Source organism: Macaca nemestrina, chromosome X (genome assembly GCF_043159975.1).
Source record: "Macaca nemestrina isolate mMacNem1 chromosome X, mMacNem.hap1, whole genome shotgun sequence".
Classification (NCBI taxonomy): domain Eukaryota; kingdom Metazoa; phylum Chordata; class Mammalia; order Primates; family Cercopithecidae; genus Macaca; species Macaca nemestrina.
The window spans coordinates 38,940,254-38,966,224 of NC_092145.1; the positions used below are offsets into that span (position 1 = coordinate 38,940,254).

General features: G+C 36.4%; 1 protein-coding gene across 1 annotated transcript; it reads right to left on the minus strand.

The window, feature by feature from the left end:
* Window positions 1-156: 156 nt before the first annotated feature.
* LOC105468372 (sodium- and chloride-dependent neutral and basic amino acid transporter B(0+)) lies at window positions 157-23,677 on the minus strand. The gene is given in 9 exon segments (XM_071088525.1): window positions 157-303; window positions 1,326-1,493; window positions 5,613-5,722; window positions 5,998-6,097; window positions 6,973-7,091; window positions 8,276-8,320; window positions 8,323-8,400; window positions 9,600-9,799; window positions 23,475-23,677. Coding segments are annotated over 9 exon segments (1,170 nt in total).
* Window positions 23,678-25,971: the final 2,294 nt, after the last annotated feature.

The window sequence follows — 25,971 nt, forward strand, 5'->3', positions numbered from 1 at the left end:
TTTTATACTGCATTCCTGTTTAAATGTGAGAAAAATCACACTATCATGAAAATAGTATGTACATTTCCCTACTCGGTTAACATACAAATAAAAACGTTTCCCTCTATTCTTAAAAAAAAATCACATTATACAATCATATATTTTGTCAATGAGATCTCATTCTGGTTTTCTGCTGCCACTAACAGTAGATATTTGACTGTCAGTCTTTTTTGGGGGATATATCATGCCTTTATATCTCTCCCCACAATGTTGTTCCAGCTATGGAATCCAGTTAGAAGCTGGTCTGCAGCAACTTACAAGGCACTGAAATGAAAAAAAAAATTATTGTCTTAGAATTTAAGTGCCATGATCTGTAAACAAGTAAATATTGAACTGTACTTTCATTTAAATTTTTTTCTTTACTAACAAAAAATAAGAATCATAGAAAGGTAAAAAGCAATCATCTAAATTCTTAATAATGCACAGTTTGCCAAGATAAAAGTATAGTCAAATGTAACTAGTTGTTAATAGAACTATATTAACTACTAAACCAAAATAACTGAGTATGTAAATGAATTCAAAACAAGGTATGTGAACCCATTAGAGTAACAGTGTGTCTAATCTGTACCTTCACTGAATTCTCAGACATTTCCATCCTGGCCTTAGGATGAGTGTGAGGTAAGGATCTAAATCAGTGTGTACCGGGGATATGTTTCAAGAACAAAGGAAAAAAGTTCCAGGATCAAACCATTGAATTGGATCCATTGTTGTATGGACTTGCTAATTTATTTAAATCTAAGACTCCTGAGCCTACGTGGTCATTGTCCTACTGAGATATCATAACAAACTTTATCCCCTTAGACCTCCATGGAAGAAAGGTGACTCAGGGTCTAGATTGAGTTCCAGATATTTACCAGGCTTATTCCAGTATAAAAACACTATTAAAATGTATATTATAACCAGATACGGTTTCAAAAGTAGTGACTATGGATATAAAGCAAACAGGTCATTTGCTTTGTGACATCTTCAGGGACAACTCAGCACAGATATAGATGTCATAGCTGTCATATGCTAAGCACTGTAGCAAGGCCCATCTATACAGCAACAAGTAAGACCAGACTTCTCCCACAAGGAGCTTATAATCTAGTATAGAGAAACACAGCAAATATATACATAATATAATACCATGTTATACACTAGTAACAGATGGTTGTCAGGTATAGAAGTAGCGAAGAAGTAGGAGTAATTAATTGCATCTTATATGTTCTCATATTACATAGTGTGAGTAATCTTCACTTTAATCATAAGTAATTTGTATAAAATATAAAAAAATTTAATGTGCTCACTTGAAAGATGTTTTCTTTAGCCTGAATTATTTTTATGATAGCTATAATTGGAATCCAAATAATGCAGAAAATTATTATACACCAGCCTAGAGCAACTCCCCAGTCAGGGTATGGAATTGTGCCATAATCAGGTCTATGGAATTGCATTAGTTACCAGACAAATATTGCCTGTAAAAGTGAAATATGCAAAGACAAAGCTAAAGATTCAACTTTATTGCACTAATGATTAGCAATTTGATTCTGTTCTTTAGATGTGATTTATCAAAAATAATTAATATGAAAATACATTCAAGCAGTTGAGATAATCTAGTAACAAGCCAGAAGATAACTATGAAAAGAACCTAAATAAATAACTTTTTTTACATGGAATAAATTTTTCCAAAATACTGTCATATATTTATAAATCCAAATACTTGTTCAACATATATTTCAAGAAAATACTAGACCATATATCAGATATAAAGTAAAACAATATCTAAAATAGTCTGTTATTGAGCGTTTCTCTTTGATTTATAATAGTGTGATTTTATTTTATGCCATAAGTTAACCAGTATATAGATTAATACAATGAGAATGTGAAGTACATTTTAATGGGCACACTTTTCTCCTTGCTTAGGAACTGCTTCTATTCTCTCCCACTGCACAAAGCTCCCCTTTTAGCACATCAAAAACACGCATGCATTTACACACCCTATTTAGCTGTCTTTGTTTTACTAAAATCAATGAGAAAACAATACATTGTAAGAATATTTTTAAGTAGATCTATCAGTTTAATTTTAAAATTGTATTAACCATTTTCATGCTTCTGATAAAGACATACTCGAGACTGGGAAGAAAAGAGGTTTAAATGAACTTAGAGTTGCATATGACTGGGGCGGCCTCAGAATCATGACAGGATGTGAAAGGCACTTCTTACATGGCAGTAGCAAGAGAAAATGAGGAACATACAAAAGCAGAAACCCCTGATAAAACCATCAGATCTAGCAGACTTATTCACTACCACAAGAACAGTATGGGGGAAACTGCATCCCTGATTCAAATGATCTCCTACCGGGTCCCTCCCACAACATGTGGGAATTATAGGCGTACAATTCAAGATGAGACTTGGGTGGGGACAAAAAGGCAAACAATATCATTCCCCCCCAGTCCCCTCCAAATCTCATGTCCTCACATTTCAGAACCAATCATGCCTCCCCAACAGTCCCCCAAAGTCTTAACTCATTTGAGCGTTAACCCAAAAGACCACAGTCCAAAGTCTCATCTGAGACAAGGCAAGTCCCTTCTGCCTCTGGGCCTGTAAAATCAAAAGCAAGCTAGTTACTTCCTAGATACAGTGGAGGTACAGTTATTGGGCAAATACAGCCATTCCAAATGGGAGAAATTGGCCAAAACAAGGGGGTTACAGGGCCCATGCAAGTCCCAAATCCAGCGGAGCAGTCAAATTCTAAAGCTCTAAAATGATCTCCTTTGACCCCATGTCTCACATCCAGGTCATGCTGATGCGAGAGATAGGTTCCCATAGTCTTGGGCAGCTCTGACCCTGTGGCTTTGTAGGGTATAGCCCCCTTCCTGGCTGCTTCCACAGGCTGGCATTGAGTGTCTGCGGCTTTTTCAGGCACACGGTGCAAGTTGTCGGTGGATCTACCATTCTGGGGTCTGGAGGACTGTGGCCCTCTTCTCACACCTCCATTAGGTAGTGCCCCAGTAGGGACTCTGTATGGGGGCTCCAACCCCATATTCCCCTACCATACTGCCCTAGCAGAGGTTCTCATGAAGGCCCCAACCTTGCAGCAAACTTTTGCCTGGGCTTGCAGGAGTTTCCGTACTTCTGAAATCTAGGTGGGGGTTCCGAAACCTCAATTCTTGACTTCTCCGTACCCACAGGCTCAACACCATATGGAAGCTGCCAAGGATTGAGGCTTGCACCCTCTGAAACCATGGGCTGAGGTGTATCTTGGCCCATTTTAGCAATGGCTGGAGCGACTGGGACACAGGACACCAAGGCCCAAGGCCGTACACAGCATGGGGACCCTGGGCCCGGCCCATGAAACCATTTGTTTTTCCCTTAGGCTTCCCGGTCTGTGATGGGAGGGGCTGCCATGAAGACTTATGACATACCCTGGAGACATTTTCCCCATTTTCTTGCAGATTAACATTTGGCTCTTTGTTACTTATGCAAATTTCTGCAGCCAGCTTGAAATGGGTTTTTATTTTCTACTGCATCGTCAGGTTTCAAATTTTCTTAACTTTTATGCTGTTTCTGTTTTAAAATGGAATGCTTTTAACAGTACCCAAATCGCCTTTTGAATGCTTTGCTGCTTAGAATTTTCTTCCACCAGATACCCTAAATCATCTCTCTCAAGTTCAAAGTTCCAAACATTTCTAGGGCAGAGGCAAAATGCTGCCAGTCTCTTTGCTAAAACATACCAAGAGCCATCTTTGCTCCAGTTCCCAACAAGTTCCTCATCAACATCTGAGACCACCTCAGCCTGGACCCTATTGTTTATATTACTCTCAACATTTTTTTTCAAAGCCATTCAACATCTCTCTAGGAGGTTTCAAACTTTCCCACATTTTCCTGTCTTCTTCTGAGCCCTCTGCCTGATACTCAGATCTAAAGTCATTTCCACATTTTCAGGTATCATTTCAGCAACGCCCCACTCTACTGATACCAATTTACTGTATTAGTCCATTTTCACGCTGAGGATAAAGACATACATGAGACTGAGATGAAAATGAGGTTTAATTGGACTTACAGTTCCACATGGCTGGGGAGAATTCAGAATCATGGCAGGAGGTGAAAGGCACTTCTTACATGGCAGTGGCAAGAGGAAATGAGGAAGATACAAAAGCGGAAACCCGGGATAAAACCATCATATCTCATGAGCCTTATTCACTACCACAAGAACAGTATGGGGGAAACCACCCCCATGATTCAAATTATCTCCTACTGGGTCCCTCCCACAACACATGGGGATTATGGGAGTACAATTCAAGATGAGATTTGGGTGGAGACAGAGCCAAACCATATCAAAAATTCAATGGCTTCATCCCATTAATTTAATTACAGAAATTTAAATGTATTTTATAAGTATTATAAATGTACCTAACTATAAGAGAATAACTGAGGGATAATGGAGTTCAATACACAATAGATGGCAATGTAAATCATTTCATATGTACTACTTTTGCATTTTCAATTAAAATCAGATGTCAAACCTATGTAATCATTGAATATTAGCTTGTTAAGAGGTCCAGCTAGACATTCTAAATTGACAAGGGGGCTTATTTTATTATGGAGACTTGTCAAATAAAAATATTTAGCAGCATATTCAAAGTCATTTAGCAAAAATATGGAGTATCCAAATATTTCAATTCAGCATGTCTACTTCTAAACTGCTCACTTTTTGAAATTGATCTCATAATGTTAAAGAAATGTAATCCTCTCTGCAAACAAATATGACACTTTAGATTTGATGCAATTAGTGGATAGAATTAATTAATAGCCTTTTCTAGGAAAACCTTTGAAGCATGAAGGCAATGAAAACCAAAACAGATCTATGAAGCTTTGACACTGCTCCACCCCACCATCATTATTTCTAGTTCATAATCATTCTCCATCCAGTGTAGTGTTTATTTTGGTGCTCAGCCATCTACTGTCCTAAAATATTATTTGAAGATTTTAAGTCTATATGTTATGTCTCTCAAGTAAGACAACTTTTGCTTTACCTCAGCTCCTAAATAGTATTAATTGTTGAATTTATTAACATAAACCATTGCCCCTATTGACACAGGTCAGTTTCTTTATTTTCAGATGCCAAATACCTGCCTCGTTAAGAGATAAAATGTGAATTAAAATATGACTGGTGTTTTTCAGCAGTTAGTATATTGAAAGTGAATTCCTTGAAGGCAGGATGTGGGCCTTATGTATCTCTGTGTTTTCTGTGCCTGGCAGAATGGTTAGGAACATTATTCTCTAGGGAATGAGAAAATTCATGATTTATTTTCATTTATTCTATTGATAAATTTTAAATTATTGATAACTTTTAAGTCTGTATGAACCTGTTTATGTTCTCAAATGGTAAATGTTTAAATTGATGGTCTCAAAATAATACTGCAAAGGCATTTTAATTGAAGCAACTTAGAAGCACCATCCATAAATACTGCAAAACTTGAAAATCATTCACTTATAAAATTACTTTGCCTTTTGTCTTCAATGTGAATTACTAAGTTTATCTTAGAATGTATATATTATTGATACCAATGTCATGGTATATTATTACTTATAATCAAAAGGATAGGAGTAATGACAAACCAGCAAGCTCTCCACCATAGCCAAAATATCCACCTCTTTGCTCCAATCATCATTTCTATATCCTCAATGAATCTGTTCCCTCCTAAACAAGACAAAGAGTACATTGAATGTTTGCTGATATTTTCTTCCAATAACCATTGTGGCATCAATTATCTTTCTGCGTCTAAACATTTTTCTGTAGTACAACAATGAAGCATACACCTGTAACTACATTTTCTTCATATTTTGTCTAGTATATTGTACTTTACTATTATAATGGTATAAAGATTAATAGTATAATTAGGTCAACATAATGAAAATGAGTCAAACTAAACTATTTTAATAAAACTTGAAAATAATTTTATAGTTACTATTTACCATAAATCCAGATGATTCCAGCTAGTTCCAGTATAGCTACAATTAAAATGCCCCGTCCAGCACAGAAGTGGTCAATCAGATGAATCCAGTAAATTCCAGCCTACCAAAAAAATATTGATTACTTCTAAGTATATTTTATTTTATTTTATTTTATTTTATTTATTTTTTTTTTGAGACGGAGTCTCGCTCTGCCGCCCAGGCTGGAGTGCAGTGGCCCGATCTCAGCTCACTGCAAGCTCCGCCTCCCGGGTTCACACCATTCTCCTGCCTCAGCCTCCCGAGTAGTTGGGACTACAGGCGCCCGCCACCGCGCCCGGCTAGTTTTTTGTATTTTTTAGTAGAGACGGGGTTTCACCGTGTTAGCCAGGATGGTCTCGATCTCCTGACCTCGTGATCCGCCCGTCTCGGCCTCCCAAAGTGCTGGGATTACAGGCTTGAGCCACCGCGCCCGGCCTAAGTATATTTTAATTGTTTTTATGATTGCTGAGGTATTCCAATTGAATCTATTAATTTAATCTTGACATATGCTCCTTAGTTTCACTTCTGCTAAAATGTGTAAAGGAATGTTTCAGATGTAAACCCAAATGTGGCTTTAAATGTCTCAAAAATCTTTCAATCTATACGGAGTCACTGGAAAAAAAAAACAAGCACTTCGAATAGTTGATTATCAGAATGGTATGCAATGTCTGTGTGTTCTGTAGTGGTTGCCAAGAAATGTAGTATCTGTATCTGTAGTGTTTAAAGTCTGCAATCTTATTGCAACTGAGGTAACTGTCCATTATTCGGCCTCCTCATCTGCAAAATAGATTTATGGAAAGTAATAATGGAGAAAAATGGATTAAAACTCAGAAAACCTTGATCCAAGTCAGACCTGGACTTGTCACTAAGCAACCTCTTAAGACTTCGTTCCTTTCATTAGTTTATAAAGTATGTTCCAACTAATAATTTGTCTATGAAAAAAATGCTGTAGTATACCTGAGTCACACCGACAAGACTAAGGAGAAACAAAACCAAGCAGCAGCCCAGAATTACGGAAACCATCATTTTCTTCATCACTTTGGGAAATAAATCTTGAATTGTTGTTATGATCATTTCTTCAGAGGGGGATAAATGACATGTTATATATCAACTTATTTGCCAATGCTGTTAGTCACAGAATTCCACGTCTATTAATCAAATTTACAAATAGATGTTGAGTAGAGACTCTGAGCCCTGCTTCTTGCTTTTAAAAACCCATAGGGTCATTTCTTTTGGCAGTCATCACTTGGTTCTGCTGGAAACCGAATGCAGTTCTATTTGTTGTTTTCAGTCTGTTTTATATGATTTTTCATTGATAGCAATTGTAAGGTGACAGTCCTCTGTGAGCTGAAATCATCTAAAAGGAAGAATTCTAATAGGACTTTTAAATAAGGTAAATATTTGAATCAGTGGTGTGAAAACGGCAGAAAGGATTCTAGGTTTAGAAATCAATGTGTCCATGAAATAGGTAACTGGCCAAGAGTAGAAAGATGTGTGAATGAAAATATCAGAAAAGATGTTTGAGATTTTCGAGAACTTTAAAAGTCAACAAGAAAACTCTGGATTTTATCCTATAAACAGAGTAAACTATGAAACTGTTTTATATGAGAGAGTGGTAGGATGAAAATTTTTTTCAGAATTTCCCTAGTCATATAACCTAGGTAAATCCCTATATGTGCATAGAACTATGTGCAAGTATGATCATTGCAGCAGTGTATGTAATTTTTTTAATTAAATTATTCAAATGCCCAATATTATGGTAACAAAGAGATTGTGATTTAATTAGATCTATATACCTATGTATCAACTGAATTCATAATTAATGCAAAAAAACTTTCAGAGTAATATGTATGCTATGAAACTTCACATTTATGTGAAAATTTAAAAATGTATATGTTATTTTTGAATACATATAAAATGTATATAAACATGGACAGAATAACATACACAATCCATGGTAACAATTGTCTCTAGAGAAAAATATGAATTGTATCAGGGAGAGAAAGACAGGGGACTTCAAATTCACCTGCAACAGTTTATTTTTAAAATAGCTGAAAGAAGTATGATAAAATATTAATGTGTATTCCTTTTGAGTATCAAGTATTTTTCTGTATTTAAATTTAAGTTAAAACAGCTTTCAGAAAGGTCATTCTGAAATTAACAGCTAGGGGGCAATATGGGTAATAAAAGCATGTTGTCAATTAGAGAAAACACAAATGAAATATATGAGTAATATGTTAACGCTGGAAATATTACTTACCAATGGAAGCAAACTGAGAATCGAGACCCAAATTTAAAAGCTTGCAAAAAATAATATGATCTAAAATGGACTGCCTGGTAGTTGCACTAGAGCTTCTGGATAGGCAATGAATGCCAAATCAAAACATACAAAAATGTATGATATTTTAAATTAGTTACCAGTATTTAAACATTTAAAAAATAAGGTATTAGAAAAATCTCATCTTATTTGGCAACACAATCTATGACGTAAATTCTTTACCAACTATTTCACTTTATAAAAACATTGGATTTGGTTGTTTTGTTTGTTAAAGTTAGGGAGTTCACTAAGTTTTCTTTAAAGCTGGACACTCAAAGTCACTTGACTCTCTTACCTTTACAGTGTTCATGTATTTTAAATATTCAGTCTCAATACTGTAATTTTACGTAAGGAATTTGTATATTGTCTTTCTCTTCCTGATACAATTCACATTTTTCTCTAGAGGCAATTGTTACCATGGATTACATATGTTATTCTGTCCATGTTTATATACATTTTATATGTATTCATAAATGTATGGGAAGTGCTTAACATGATGTCTGAACCTTGTAGTTGTACAGTAAGTGGTTCAAACAAAATCTGGGAAAACATTCTATTTTCTTAAGTAATGTTTTCCTAATATACTCCTGTTTACACGGATAATCTAAGAATTATTATGTTATTAAAGCAACCAAATTATATAAGACTGTGATGAGTGATACTGAGTGTCAACTTGACTGGATTGAAGGATGCAAAGTATTGATACTAGGTGTGTCTGTGAGGGTGTTGACAAAGGAGATTAACATTTGAGTCAGTGGGTTGGGGAAGACAGACCTACCCTTAATCTGGTAGGCACAATCTAAACAGCTGCCACAGAATGTAAAGCAGACAGAAAAACGTGAAAAGGCGAGACTGGCCTAGCCTCCCAGCCTACATCTTTCCCCCATGCTGGATGCTTTCTGCCCTCGAACATTGGACTCCAAGTTTTTCAGTTTTGAGACTCAGACTGACTCTCCTTGCTCCTCAAGCTTGCAGACAGCTTATTGTGAGACCTTGTGATCATGTAAATTAACATTTAATAAACTCCCCTTTATATATATATTTATACATATCTATATATTCATACATATATATTTATACATATATATACACACATATCCTATTACTTCTGTCCCTCTGGAGAACCCTAGTACAAAAAGAAAGTGAGAAAGAAAACACAATACTCTAAATTATGACTGTTTTAAGTAAATTTCTATAAACTATATTAGAGTTTCATAAGTGAGATACATTGAATTAATCAGAGTTGATAATATATGGTATTATATACCTGATTTTCCAACTTGAGAAAATTCCTTTCCAGATATATGAGCCATTTGGCCCAATATAGAAAAAATAGCAAATCCAGCAAGCACACTAGTGAGACAGTTTGTCAAAAAAACTACAATGGCATCAAAGAAGCAGTTGTTTTTGAACTTATTGTCATATAATAGAGCAACTAAGTCACCCCAAGCCACTGAAAGGGAGTAAAATTACCCAAATCTATAAGAGAAAATAATTTAATATTTTAAAACATATACACAATATCTTATTTGCATAAGTATCTCACATATGCAAATTAATATATTATAAATAACAGTGAAATGAACACCCAAATGCCCACTACTCAGCTTAAGAAACAAAATATTACTGTCCTTTCCTGATTACATCACCCTACCACCCTCCAGTGGTAATTGCTATCCTGACTTTTGTGTTGATCATTTCTTTGTTTTTTTTTATACTTAGGTTTGAATGTTTTGGAATTTATAGAAAAGTTATCTTAATGTGTGTAAACATATACAACGTGCACTTTTCTATTTGGTATTGTGAGATTTATCCATCAGAAAATTGAACTATATAAAATGTCCATTTTATGATTCTAAAATGAAAGAATGTAAGCAAATTCATTTGTTTATATTAAATACACCTAGTTCTTTTAATCATTCTTTATTGCCAAACTGCATATGTCACGATTTATCCTTTCTCCTGTTGATGGACATTTAGGTCATTCACCATGTTGCTGTTATAGAGCTGTAAACATTCTTTTATATTCCCCATATGTAGGTGTGGAACTGTGATGTTTAAAAGTATACATATTCCCCCCTTTTACTAAATCTTGCCAAATTGTTCTTTAAAGTGGATATACCATTTTGCACTCCCACTAGCTGGGTGTGAGGGTTCACATTCCACCACATACTTGCCAACACTTCATTTTCCATAAGATTTTTTTTTTCTGTGAAATTCCTGTTCATGTCTTTTGCCAGTTTTTGATTTGGCCTGTGTTACTTGGTTTCTAATAAGTATTGAGTTCATTTGGATTCTAATTCTTTGTCTATTATATATGTTGATTTTTTTCCTCCCAATTTGTGGCTTACATTTTCTACCTTTTAACATTGTGTCCTTTGATTAACCACAGTTGTTGGGGGTTTACTGAAAATGAAGGTATCCATCTTTGATTATATGTTTTGCCCTTGACCTCTGTTACTTTTAAAAACTGCTTAGCCCAAGGTTATAAAGTTACTATTCTATATTTTCTTCTAAAGAAATGAAAGTTTTGCCTATATTGTTAAATTTTCAATTCACCTAATATTGACATTGTGCATATCAATATATGTGATATGTGAATGATATGTGAAATTTCCAACTGATGTTGTTTCCTAAATGGGATATCAATTGTTCAAGGATAATTGATATTATCGATTAAATCAATTAGATATCAATTCTATCAATTGAATGATTATCCCTTTTCCTATTGATCTGCATTGCCATCTCTGCCTCATACCAAGTTCCATTTGTTTTTTAATCTATTTCTGAGATTACGATCCTGTTCTGCTGGCCTATATGTCTATACCTATGCTAACACTTCACTATTTTAATTAGTACAGTATTATAAATATTGTTTCATATCTGGTAGGACAAGTCCTTTTCACATCAGATACACCTTGGGGTTTTGGCCTTTTTCTTTTTCGAATAAAATTTACAATCAGTTTTCAAGTTCCATAGGAAACTGTTTTGGGATAGATCAAGGCTATTTTATTTATATTTAAGAAAATCATATTAGAAATAAAATGCCCTGTTTTTTCTTAGGCTCTTGTCCATATTAAGAGATAAGCAGCATGCTCAGGTTGGTCTCTGAGCTTCTTTTGCTTGATACATTATGTGTGCCTGTGTGACAGGGGAGCTGGAAGTGAGTGTGGCAGTTCTGTGTTGTGTAAGAATGCTACTGCATACCATGATGTGTACCTAGGTTGCAAACAAAAGTGAAAAGAAATTCCAAACTTAATTTTAATCTCCATATCTATGAATCTCATATCCATATACAATATTATTACATTAGAGATTAGGAAATTCTAATTCAAATTGCAATAATTGGCTGTACACTTTTAGCTCAATTTGAATCTATCTTGGTTTTAGTTTCATCACTGTAATGAGGTAGTTAGAAAAGTAATTTCTGCATTCCTGAAGACCTCTCTATCTATAAATTTGTATGGTTCTCTACTCTCCTGGAGATCTCAATGGATTTCAGATATTCAAAGAAAAGGAAAGACACCTGATTATAATTCTCTGTTTAGAATATAGATTGTGAGGAATAAAAAAAAAAAAATCTAAGAAAAACAATTCTTATTGCCAACAAACCCAAAAAAGGAGTTGGGTTGTGTTGTGTTGGAGAGCAGAGGGTGAGAATATTAAATTGTATGTTTCACAAGGAGCTTTAGGTTTCACTCTAATTTTTTTAAGGTATTAGAGATACTGAAACACAGGCCTATAAAAAAGCATCATATAAATTTTTCAGAGTGGTTTCCAGGAAGTACAAAACCCGGATATCTTGGGCTTTTAAAATCCACCCAAAGAATATCAAAGGTGCTTTTCAACTATGCTCAAATCGTGAGTTTTAAAGAAAATGGTGAATCTACTTCTTAGGGAAAATGTTGCAACTATAACAAGGTAGTATAATGTAACAGAAATAATTGAAATAATCGTATATTAGCTCATATTTATTAAAAAGTTTACTATTTCCAAGTGCATTAGCGTATTTTATCTTCTTCAGTAACCTAACACAGAGAAGGTGATGAATCCCAACTTTCGTTTTATTTCTTACTCACCATCCAAAATGGTCTTCAAATGGGGAAGAGATTAACCAACAGGGATAAAAAGAGTAAGGCCCAAGATAAATGAAGAAACAAATTAAGATGGCCTGTGGACACATCAAAGTATATTAAGCTCCAAGACTATAATCATAAAATTCCATATATCTAAAATGATTTAAAGCTATGTGATTAATCATTGAGTGAAAATTATTGAGCACGAAAATGTAACCAAAGACCAATGATTGACATTTCAATTTTCAGAAAGGTAATTGTAAACAAATGACAGATTTCCACAACTAATATCTCATACACTTGGCACTGCTTACCAAAAAATTTACAAGAAATAATTACATATCCTCTTGTAAGTATTTAGAAAAGAAAACAGCAATGGCTGGAAATTGGCATGAGTTCCATTAAGAATACTATAGCAAACTAAAACTAATATCCATTTTGAATAGTACTACTAGTATGGCAGATACTATTAACATAGTGTCTCTTGATTTCAACGTAAGATTATAGGTTTTTACTTGAACAGAACTTAATGTGTGCTAAGAATGTGATGTGACTAATAAAAAAGTGAAAGCATTCTAGGCCATACTGATAGAAGCATACTATCTGTAGTACACTTACTGTTAATATTCTCTGCAGTAAAATTGTAAATGATTTTACATACCAGTGATACACTCAGCCATTATCTAAAGGTAAAGTTAAAAGAGTGTTACCTAATTCTTATTCATAGCATATGTTAGACTTTTGGTATAAGTAACAATTTTGGTTATGGAATGCTTAATCCATGTCATATTTATGTTTTAACTTCACAATTCACTAGGCAAAACTTGACAATATTTTGGGGATATTAAATTTTGAAGAAAATTAAAATGTATGTTAGACTATTAAACTTTCAACAGTAGTCTCTAAAGCTACTATGAGTTTATCCAATAAAACACATAGTCCTAGTCATCAACTTGCAGATATTTATGAATGCAATATTATTTTTCAGATTAATAAACCCAAAATTTTGTTGGTCAAATAGAATCTGTTTAAATGAATAAAAATGACTTTTAAAATCCTATTTCTGAAAATTATCTCACCATCAACAAAAGAGAATTAATGGCATGTTAAATATTAGCTAAATCAGACATCCTAGTGGATAGAAACTAATAAATTTAGCTGTATGTCTTTTGCAAGCTACTACATTATGATATTCATATGGAACCAAAGATTTTTGGCATTTGCTTTTAAGATTTACCTCCTCAGATAGTTGGAAATCCGAAATGAGACTCACCTCAGCTTCCCTAAGTTCTGTAAAGTTTGACCGTGCTCCAATATAGTATGAAATGCCTATTGAAGCACCCTCCAGAGTTGCACGTCATACTAACAAGATGAGTAGGACCACATAAGGGAAAAGAACTGTAAACATAATACCCATCAAAAAAATTAACCAAAAATTAATGTTATTTTTAAAATCATGATATATAATTGTACACAAGTAAAATTATTAGCAAGTTGAGATTATTTAAATAAAGTACTGGAATTTCATAGAGTCTGATGATATAGCAAAGTTAGCATAATTTCTTATTTGTGTTCTCACAACTCTCAAATGATCCATTTAAAAAACACTTTGATGTATTAATTAGCATTTCCTAGGTTTAGGTTGTAAATAAATAATACATCAGCAGTGATAACTTGGGATCTAAATTGAATGCCTTCCTAAAAATATCCTTATACGTTTCTGAGGAGACTGAATGTCTTCTCTCAGTAAATTACTGCATTGAGGTGAGGCGGGAAATGATTTTAAACCCTGCAGTGGTTAGTATATATTCAGCTTTCAAGACGAAGGAAAATATTTTCTAGTAGATATCCAAATCCCAGAAAAGCATATTGAAGTGAATAGTGGACACTTGTTACTGTTATTGCAGCTACCATTAAGAAAGTTTGATAGCATACATACAAGTGCACTGCTTCTGTACTAGATAACACATGGTTCCAGATGAGCAGATTGCCTTTGAGACCAGCTTTGCCTTAATGTGGATGATTTCCTTGATCCATATGTTTTATAATACAACCAAGGAGATGATTTAAACAAGTCATTCAGAGACCAATAAAAATTAATTGCCTGGGTAAATGGCCTTTAATGGACGCTTTCAATATTAACATCAAAAGGAAACCAAGGGGTTAAAAAATGTGCAACTAAAACATTTTAGGAAGTTTTCACTGGATTTGTGATATTCACAGTATTTTTGTGATGTAACAGCATGTCTCATTACAACTTAACATTAATTGAATGTGCTGGATATTGTACTGAGAATACAAAGATAAGATCTCCAGTTATTCCTGTCCTCCACCTTATGGAAATTTCCACTGACTAGTTAAAAACACATAGACTTTTTTTTTCTGGGTATTGTGCAACTATTCACGGAGAAAATTTCATCTTGTTCTCTTAAATCACCATTATTCTCCCTGAAAGTTTATAAAAGTAGACAATTAAGTGAGAAAATATAACAGAATTTTTTTCAAAAGAGGCCATTTCCCTGAGAGAAAATGTTCTGTGTACATTTTGGCAATATTTAAGAGAATAAATACATAGTGTGTATACACACACACACTCACGCACACACACACACATTTCTCTCTCTCTCTCCAACTAGGGGATTCCTGATACTATTACTCTATAGAACAAGGATCTAGATTTTCCAAACCAAACATTGCAATATATGATTCCATTCAAAATGCTTCTTTATATGGTAGGAGAGGAAATTTTATAATATACTCTCAAGCCTCAGAATGCTGTATCAGCTAAAAGGGTCCAATTTTTGAGTAATTGTGCAACTCTAGTAGTAGTTATTATTTTGTTTGTTTGTTTTGTATTTAGCAAGACAGATCCGGGCTGGGCGCGGTGGCTCATGCCTGTAATCCCAGCACTTGGGGAGGCCAAGGCAGGCAGATCACCTGAGGTCGAGAGTTTGAGACCAGCCTGACCAACATGGAGAAACCCTGTCACTACTAAAAATGCAAAATTAGCCTGGCGTGGTGGCGCATGCCTGTAATCCCAGCAACTTGGGAGGCTGAGGCTGGAGAATTGCTTGAACCTGAGAGGCAGATGTTGCAGTGAGCCGAGATCGCGCCATTGCACTCCAGCCTGGGCAACAAGAGTGAAACTCTGTCTCAAAACAACAACAACAACAACAACAACAAACCCCCCCCAAAAAAAAAAACCAAAAAAACCCACAAAGATCCTATATATTTACTTACAGCTTAAGATGACTGCTTAGAAAGTTTTTCACATATTTGAATCCTTCCATTATAGAAAGAAAAATGCTTTTGATAATGCTTGACAATGAACTACAATGAAATTGGAAAGCTGCTATATCACTATCTAATATGTTTTTCAAATTACCTTGGCAGGGGAATTGATTCCTTTAAATAGTGCTGCTCCAAGTATGAGCCGAGTCAGAAGACAACAAAGTGCTAAATACCACCCAGTTACTGCAGTCTTACCCATTCCACTTGTCCCTTGGAGCACCACTTTACTGAAACACATAAGCCGTTTTCTGATCACAGAATCACTTGTGTTATAGAAAATACATTGCATTTTGTAATATAATTTATCCGGGGGAAGCTTCATGAATTTTGTGTCTTATTAATATATCAATCTCCTGTGAGCCTTTATTAATAGATACTACCAATATGAAGAGGCAAGGACATTTCATTAAAAGGCCTGGCTCTGAACTTTGGAAAGTTTAGATCACTCTGAACTTCAGAGTAAACAAAACTTCAGCCAATCCGAATTTTCAAAACCCTAGTATTCTCTATTTTGATTAATGGGTGTGCAGTTAGATGTAAATTCTCTGATTTTATACAACTTTTTTTTTCCAATTTCTGTTTCTCCACTGATTCCTTTATTTTTACATTTTTGTAGCTGACTATAACCTCCTATCTTGGAATTGCTGTAGTTCTTTGCTATGTCAGTCCCAGAATGATCAAACTTACTGAACATGTACATATTCCCCATTTACTCCTGTCTAATCCTTCTATAAATTATGATATTATTTACATACTATACAATTCATCATTTTAAAGTGTACAATTTAGTGGTTTTTAGCATGTTCATAACCATGACCACTTTCAAATCTCAGAATGTTTTTACCACCCCAAAAAGTAACTGTATACCCAGTAACAGTCACTACTCAATCTTCCTTTTTTTAGCCCTGGTAACCACAAATCCACTTTCTGTCTCTGTTAAATTTGCCTGTTCTGGAAATGCCATAAAAAAGTAATTGGAAGGGGAACATCACACACCAGGGCCTGTTGTGGGGTAGGGGGAGGGAGGAGGAATAGCATCAAGAGATATACCTAATGTAAATGACTAGTTAATGGGTGCAGCACACCAACATGGCACATGTATACATATGTAACAAACCTGCACATTGTGCACATGTACCCTAGAACTTAAAGTATAATTTAAAAAGAAGTAAAAGGTAGATGTAAGAAAATAATAATTAAAACCATATTTTTCAACGATGACATGATTGTATAGAAAATCCTATGGGAATGTTAAAAAAAAACCTTATTAGAACTAATAAATGAGTTGAGCAAGGTCTCAAGATAGAAAGTCAAAATGCAAAACTCAATTGTATATCTATATAGTACAAACTATGTATACTATGTATAAATAATTGGGGATTGAAATCTACAATAAAAATTTAAGACTATGAAAAAAGTAATTGTACAACATTTGGCTTTTTATCTTTGGCTTCTTTCACAAGGCATAATGTTTTAAAGGTTCATCTATGTTTTAGCACAAATCAGTACTTCATTCCTTTTTAGGGCTGAATATTTAATGGTATAGATATATCATATTTTACTTATACATTTATCAGCTGATGACATTTGGCTTGGTTCTACCTTGGCTATTATGAATAATGCTGCTATGGATATTTGTGTACAATTTTTTGTGTAGACTTATGTTTTCAATTATCTTGGGTATATACCTAGGAGAGACATTGCTGGGTCACATGGTAACTCTGTTTAAAATTTGAGGAACTGCCAGACTCTTTTTCAAAGTGTCTATACCTTTTTACATTTAAACAATAAATTTACAATTAATTCAAATTTACGTTTAAATTTACATTTACACAAGAAATGTAAAAAGGTGTCGACACTTTGAAAAAGAGTCTGGCAGTTCTTCAAGTTTTAAACAAAGTTACCATGTTACCAGCAATTTCTCTCCTAGGTATACACCCAAGATAATTTAAATTGTAAGTCTATCATCAGAGTGAACGGGCAACCTACAGAATGGGAGAAAATTTTTGCAATCTATCCATCTGACAAATAATTAATATCCAGAATCTACAAGGTATTTAAACAAATTTACAAGAAATTAACAAACAACGCCATCAAAAAGTGGGCAAAGGATATGAACAGACACTTCTCAAAAGAAGACGTTTATGCAGCCAACAAACATATGAAAAGAAGCTCATCATCACTGGTCATTAGAGAATAGCAAATCAAAACCACAGTGAGATACCATCTCATGCCAGTTAGAATGGCCATCATTAAAAAGTCAGGAAACAACAGATGCTGGAGAGGATGTGGAGAAATAGGAAGGAGAAATAGAAACGCTTTTTCACTGTTGGTGGGAGTGTAAATTAGTTCAACCATTGTGGAAGACAATGTGGCGATTCCTCAAGGATCTACAACCAGAAATACTGTTTGACCCAGCAATCCCATTATTGGGTATATACCCAAAGGATTATAAATCATTCTACTATAAAGACACATGCACACATATGTTTATTGCAGCACCGTTCACAATAGTAAAGACTTGAAACCAACCCAAATGCCTATCAATGATAGCATGGATAAAGAAAATGTGGCAAATATACACCATGGAATACTATGCAGCCATAAAAAGGATGAGTTCATGTCTTTTGCAGGGGCATGGATGAAGCTAGAAACCATCATTCTCAGCAAACTAACACAGGAACAGAAAACCGAACACTGCATGTTCTCATTCATAAGTGGGAGTTGAACAATGAGAACACATGTACACAGGGAGGGAAACATCACACACCAGGGCCTGTTCAGGGGTGGGGGGCCAGGGGAGGGATAGCATTAGGAGAAATACCTAATGTAGATGATGGGTTGATAGGTACAGCAAACCAGCATGGCACATGTATTCCTTTGTAACAAACCTGCATGTTCTGCACATGTTTCCCATAGCTTAAAGTATAATAATAAAATAAAAAGTATGGGGTTTCAATTTATCCACATCCTTGCCAACATTTGTTATTGTCTGGTTTTTTTGACAGACAAGCCTAGTGGGTGTGAAGTGGTGTCCCATCATGGGCTTGATTTGCATTGATGACTAATGATGAGTATTTTTTCATGTGTATATTGGCCATTGTGGATCTGCTTTGGAGAAATGTCTTTTTTTTTTAACTTTTATTTTAAGTTCAAGGGTACAAATGCAGGTTTGTTACATAGGTAAACTTCTGTCATTGGAGTATAAATTATTTCTTTATGCATGTATTAATCCTGGTACCTGTTAGTTATTTTTTCTGATTCACTCCTTCCTCCCTCCCAATGTGTATTTTTCACCTCTATGTGTCCATGTGTTCTCACAGTTTAACTCCCACTTACAAGTAAGAACATGCAGTATTTGGTTTTCTGTTCCTCTGTAAGTTTGCTAAGGATAATGGCCTCCAGATCAATCCACGTCCCTGCAAATGACATGGTTTTGTTCCTTTTTATGGCTGCATAGTATTCCACGGTGTATATGTACTACATTTTCTTTATCCAGTCTATCATTGATGGGCAATTAGGTTGGTTCCATGTCTTTGCTATTATGAATAGTGCTGCAATGAACATACAAATCCATATGTCTTTATAAAAGAATGATTTATATTTCGTTGGGTATATACACAGTAATAGGATTGTTGGATCAAATGGTAGTTTTCTCTTTAGGTCTTTGGGGAATCACCACCCTGTCTCCCACAATGGCTGTTCGAATGTACAATCCCACCAACATTATATAAGCATTCCTTTTCCTCCACAACCTTGCCAGAGACAGTTATTTTTTGACTTTGTACTAATAGCCATTCTGACTGGTGTGAGATTATATTTCATTGTGGTTTTGATTTGCATTTCTCGAGTGATTAGTGACGAGCTTTTTTTCATACGATTCTTAGCCTCATGTATGTCTTCTTTTGAGCAGTGTCTGTTCATGTCCTTTGCCCACTTTTTAATGTTTTTTTTCTTGTAAATTTGTTGAAGTTTCTTACAGATGCTGGATGTCAGACCTTTGTCAGATGCATAGTTTGAAAAAATGTTTCCCCATTCTGTAGGTTGTCTGTTTGCCCTGTTGATGGTTTCTTTTGCACTGCAGAAGCTCATTAGTTTAATTAGATCTTGTTTGTCATTTTTGCATTTGTCGCAATTGCTTTTGGTATCTTCATCATGAAATCTTTGCCTGTGCCTATGTCCTAAATGGTATTGCCTAGGTTGTTTTCCAGGGCTTTTATAATTTTAGGTTTTACATTTTAGTTTTTTGGTGTTTGCTTGAGACAGAGTCTCACTCTGTAGCCCAGGCTGGAGTGCAGTGGCGTGATCTCGGCTCACTGCAAGCTCCGCCTCCCGGGTTCACATCATTCTCCTGTCTCAGCCTCCCAAGTAGCTGGGACTACAGGAGCGTGTCACCACGCCCGGCTGATTGTTTGTTTTTTTTGTAGAAACAGAGTTTCACCATGTTAGCCAGGATGGTCTCAATGTCCTGACCTCATGATCTGCCTGCCTTGGTCTCTCAATGTGTACATTTAAGTTTTTAATTCATCTTGAGAAACTGGACCCCTTCCTCATACCATGTACAAAAATTAACTCAAGAAATATCTTTTTAAATTCTGTGCCCATTTTTAAATTGGGTCCATTGTCTTTTTCATTACTCAATTCTAAAAGTTCTTTATATATTCTGAATACTAGACTCTTACCAGGTATATGACGTGTAAATGTCTTTCCCCATTCAGTAAGTTTTCTTTTTAGTTTAGATAATGACCTTTGAAACACAAAATATTTTAATTTTGATGAAATGCAATTTATTTATTTTTTTCCTGGTTCCTTGTGTTTTTGGTATTACATTTTAAAAAGCATTGCCAAATCCAAGGTCATGAAGATTTATGCCTGTCCTTTAAAGAGTTTTATAGTTTAACTCTTACATGTAGATATTTGATCCTGTTTGAATTAAATTTTATATATTGTGTAAGATTTCAAAATCATTTTTTGTATGTGGATATCCAGTTTTCCAGACACCATTTGTTGAAAAGACTATTTTTTTTATGAGTCAAATACACTTCTGTTTATTATAAATTAACCAGTCCATGATATTCCACTATACTAGCATAAAATGGACTACAACACTACCTTAGGCACTGAATTTTAGAAACTTGGTCATTTCGTTATGTTAAAACTATATTAGTTGGGAAATATTATTTTAAACCCCATGAGAAATGTTGTTAATTGACAATGCAGGTATATGTAAGCAAATGCATATGCTTTCTTGTTTATTTGACTATTTTTCTAATTTAGAAAGACACCTATCTAAATTCACTCTGCAGGTCTCCCTGATTATAAAAAATTGGGGAAATACATGTTAAGAATCTACTATGTGAAAATTACTGTAAAAGCATGTAAGAGATACAGAGATATGTAAGACATAGACTTATCCTTTAAGAATAAAACAAAATTATTTTATCAATAGCATATGAACACAAAACATAAATAAAATAAGGAATAGTGTATAAAATTATATTCATATATTGGGCCAGGCGCAGTGGATCACACCTGTAATCCCAGCACTTTGGGAGGCCAAGGCGGGCGGATCACGAAGTCAGGAGTTTGAGACCAGCCCGGCCAATATGATGAAACGCCATCTTTACTAAAAATACAAAAATTAGACAGGCATGGTGGCATGCATCTGTAGTCCCAGCTACTATGCAGACTGAGGCAGAAGAATCGCTTGAACCCGGGAGGTGGAGGTTGCAGTGAGCTGAGATCGCACCACTGCACTCCAGCCTGGGCAACAGAGCGAGACAATGTCTCAAAAACAACAACAACAAAATTATATTCATATATTTATTTAGCACATAGTTACTGATCAGCTGCTTTTTCACATTGTGTAAGAATCCAATGGTGAACACTAACACTAAAGTTTATGCCTTTGTAGTCTTTGCAGATTTGGGGATAATTAGATAGATACAAAATAATAGGACAAACGTAGTAACTGACACAGAAAGAGATATAACTTTCCCTTGTCATAGTTCAAGGCTGAATTTATTCTTCATATTAGATGCTGTTTGGAATAAATAAGTTGGGTGGAATAAATAAAATGTGGATAGGAAGAGAAAACAATCGAGGAAGGCAATTAACATAAGCATAGCCCCTCCTCTAAAAGTCATAGCATTGAAGAGTTACTATCTCAACAACTTGAGTGTAAGCATTTTTGAGTTTAAAATTTGAATAAATTCATGATTTTTAAATGCTTTTCAAATTCTACCTCACCTAGCACCAGAAACACTGGACGCTACTACTTGGACATAGAAAGTGCTCAATAGACTTCTGTCAATTTATTAATTTATACTCTCACCTATATATCTATCTTTTTGCCTTTCCAAATTCTTTATTTTTTTTTCTTCCAACATTTATTTAAGGTTCGGGGAGTTACATGTGCAGGTTTATTACATGAGTAAATTGCGTGTCATTGGAGTTTTGTGTACAGAATATTTCATCACCCAGATAATGAACATAGTATGCAATAGGTAGTTTTTCAATCCTCAACCTCCTCCCAAACTCCACCCTCAAGTAGGCCCCAGTGTCTACTGTTTCCTTCTTTGCATCCATGTGTACCAATGTTTGGCTCCCTTTTGTATGTCAGAACATGTGTTATTTGGATAATACAGGTAAGATAGCATCCTCCAGCTCCATCCATGTTGGAAAAACTGGGTGTAAGTCAATTTGCCTTATAATAGAAGCTTTAGCATCATACATATTATATAGGTGTGTAGGGTCATTTGGTGGCTGTGTTTAGACTTCTAATATGTTCTTCAATTACTTATTGGTTTATTTTCAGAATATACCTGGGGTATTAATGGTTTGTGGCAGAAGATTGATAGCTGTGTATAGAATCAAACATAGTATAAGACATCAGGGGAAAAAATGATTAATCATAAGAAATGATACTGCTGGGCTGGGCGCCATGACTCATGCCTGTAATCCCAGCACTGTGGGAGGCCAAGGGAGCGAGATCACTTGAGATCAGGAGTTTGAGACCAGCCTGGCCAACATGGCAAAACCCTGTCTTTACTAAAAATACAAATATTAGCCAGGCATGGTGGTGCATGCCTGTAGTCCCAGCTTCTTGGGAAGCTGAAGTGGGAGGGTCACTTGAACCCAGGAGGCAGAGGTTGCAGTGAGCCAAGATCAGGCCACTACACTCAGTACTTGGTGACAGAGTGAGACAACACAAAACAAAAACCTCTGTTTCAACTTAACTTTTCAGAATTTCATGTGGTGAAGCAGAAAAAGCTCTAGCTGTGGTGCCAGATAGACTTGGGTCTCACCTGTGGCTCTGCAATTTTCTAGTCATTGTAAAATGGGAAATGTTTTCTTACCCCCTCACAGGGCATGTGATGGGGTGTGCCTCAGTTCTTCAGTGCTCCGCTGCTGAAACCCTTAGGGGGAGCATGCAGATGAGCAGGTCATGGGGAGCATTTTTGGGCTCCAACCCCATGGCAGCATCTAGGGTTTAGTGTTTACAGCTCCTGAAGCCCTCACAGTGTGCTCTTTCAATTTTGCCATCTGCAGGCAGCTTGTGTTAATCAGCTCAATTAGACCCTCTGCCTTACGGTAAGTACACAGGGCTTTCTATATCCCGCGTTCTTGCCCTAATGTACTGGAAAAACCGGATCATAGGTGGGCCTCGAGAATGAGTGCAATGTTTTACTGAGTGGTGGAAGTAGCTTTCAGATGGACGGCGAGCCAGAAGGGGGATGGAGTCAGGTCACCCAGTGGCTGGACTCCCCTCCAACCGCCCCCAACTGAATTCCACATCGTCCCTCCATCGCTGGCCTGCCAGCATCTGCTGATGTTTATCAGTGTGCTCTTCTGCTCCTCTGCAGCTCTCAATGTCCAGCCGCTTGCATATGTGCCAGCTAGAGTGTCTCAGATTTATATGCACACAGGATGGAGGAGGATGTGGTGGGCCAGAGTGGAAAATGCAACATTTGAGCATGAAAACAGGAGTGCCTGTCCTCACTTAGGTCTGTGGGCACAGTCCTGGGAGTGGAGTCCTCACCAAGGACCACGCCCTTCTCTACCCAGCACTTCCCTGCCCCTCTTTCATGTACTCTGAAGATGTACTCTGAAGAGGTACATCTAACTGCCGTTAGAATATCGATGAGAACCAGTCTTAGCTACTTCCTGCTGACAGGGCACATTGTTTTGGGAAGAACAGCAGTCAGATTCTTTCCAGAGGTCTATCTAAGGCTTCCTGGCAAACGGGAACCATTGTCTGAGGCTCCAGTTGCCTGACTGTTTGGAGTTAGATGGCTTCTAGGTGAGAGAGAGAAAAAAAGAAGTTTTATAAGTTTAAGTATGCATGGGTTAAATATGTGTATTATACAAGAAAAGAATTTAGTACCAAATATTACAGAGACAAGAAGTGAAATATACTAATCCCAACATTGTACCCCGAGCTGTTTCACCCTGGTGAAAGAAATTAAACCTTGTGTAGGAGTGGTTAAACTTAAGAAGAGAGAGAACTTTTCTTGCCATATCTTTAGCAGTTAGCAGGTGTACCCTGGGAATTCTGGGGTTTGTGGGCTTTCCTGGTGGCCATTAAGGCCACTGTCTTTTTCCTGTATTTCCTTGCTCTCTTCTGGGCCTCCTTATCTCTTTTATAAAAGACTGAGGTGGCTACTTTCAGGAAGTTCTCTAAAATACTACCTGGTCCCAGCACCTGTTTGTAGCTTCCTCTCGATTCAGGAGCTGCCTGAGCAATAAATTTATCCTTTAGGATTAGCTGTCCCTTGACTGAATCAGGAGATAGAGAGGTGTGCATCACCAAGGCTTCTCTTAGCCTTTCCAGAAAGGCAGTGAGATTTTTATCAAATCCTTGGTCAATCATGGACAACTTAGTATAATTGAGAGGCTTGGTCCTAGTTTGACATAAGCCTTCCATTATGCACACCTAAAAGTGTCTCCCATCTCATCACTGGGATTCCATTTAGTGTCATTTACTGGTACTGCCTTTCTTCCAGTTGGATAATGTCTGCTCCCTTTCCTGATGCTATATATAATACAAAGCTCATCCCCAAATCCCTCTGCTGCTTGCAGAGTGGCCTGCTTCTTGGTGTCTGTCAGGGTCTGATTCAAAAGTAACAAAACATCTCTACAGGAGAGTTCAAATATTTGGGTGAAATTCTGGAAAGTCTCTATATATCTATCAGGGTCATCTGAAAACTTTCCAAGATCCCCCTTAATTTACTTTAAGTCTTGTAGGGAGACAGGGACCTGGCCTTACTTGGTCCAAATTCACTGGGCATCTGTTGCAAGGGCAAGACTGAGACTGGGGCTGAATTAGGGTGAGGATTTTTTGGAGGGGGCAAGTGAGAGGCTGAAGCTGGATAGGAATGTCAGGATGGACTCAGAGGAGCAGGGCTGGAGGGAGCTGGTGCCTCTGCTGGGGGTGAATCTGGGACTCATATCTTTAATTTCCTGAGCTTGCCCCTTGCAGCCTTCTCTGAGATGGCAAACAGAAGGGCTGGATCAAACCTACACTGTCAGCAAAGGTCTGGAAAGATGTAGAAAGCATGCACATATTGAGAGAGACAGGTGGGAATGGCTTACTGGCAAAACTCCATCTGGCCTTTGCACTGGGAAAAGTGCACACTGGGGTGAAGCCACAGAAGTTTGCACCATTTGCAGCTGTGTGGCAAGAACCACTTCTTTAGCTGATCTAAGGAATAGTCTTGCAACATTTTTGGCATGCAACATGGGAGCTCAAGAAGCGGTGAGTGAAATGGGGACTCAAAACCTCTCACTGTCATTACTAAGCCTTTACATCCTGGGAGTTCTGAGCATAGGGGAGACTGTGCCCCCACCCCCATTGCTCCTGGGGTTTGGGAATGTCAGCCTCGGTCTTCATGGCATTTTCCTTTCTTTTTCTGCATGGACCAGTGAGCTGCAGCTCTTTTCTCCCCTCACCATTCCACCACTCCCGGCTCCTTCTGGGGCTGGGACACATGGCCCAAGGGCCCTGCACTGCCATTCCTGCCATGGGCCTTCCGCTTCCCTTGCTAAGGGGTTTAACTTCATCAGACAGTAATTAAGCTTTTCTCCAGGTGGAGGAACCAGTTACATAAGAGTAAGAGGTTCTTCCCCAGGCATTTTTAAACTTTTTTTTTTTCTTCTCCTTCTCTATGCCATCAGCAGTTAAGTTTTAAGCCATTTTCTTGTTTTGTTTTGTTTTGTTTTGTTTTTTAGAAGGCATTTTGCTAGGCCAGGACCCCCAACTATCACTCTTTA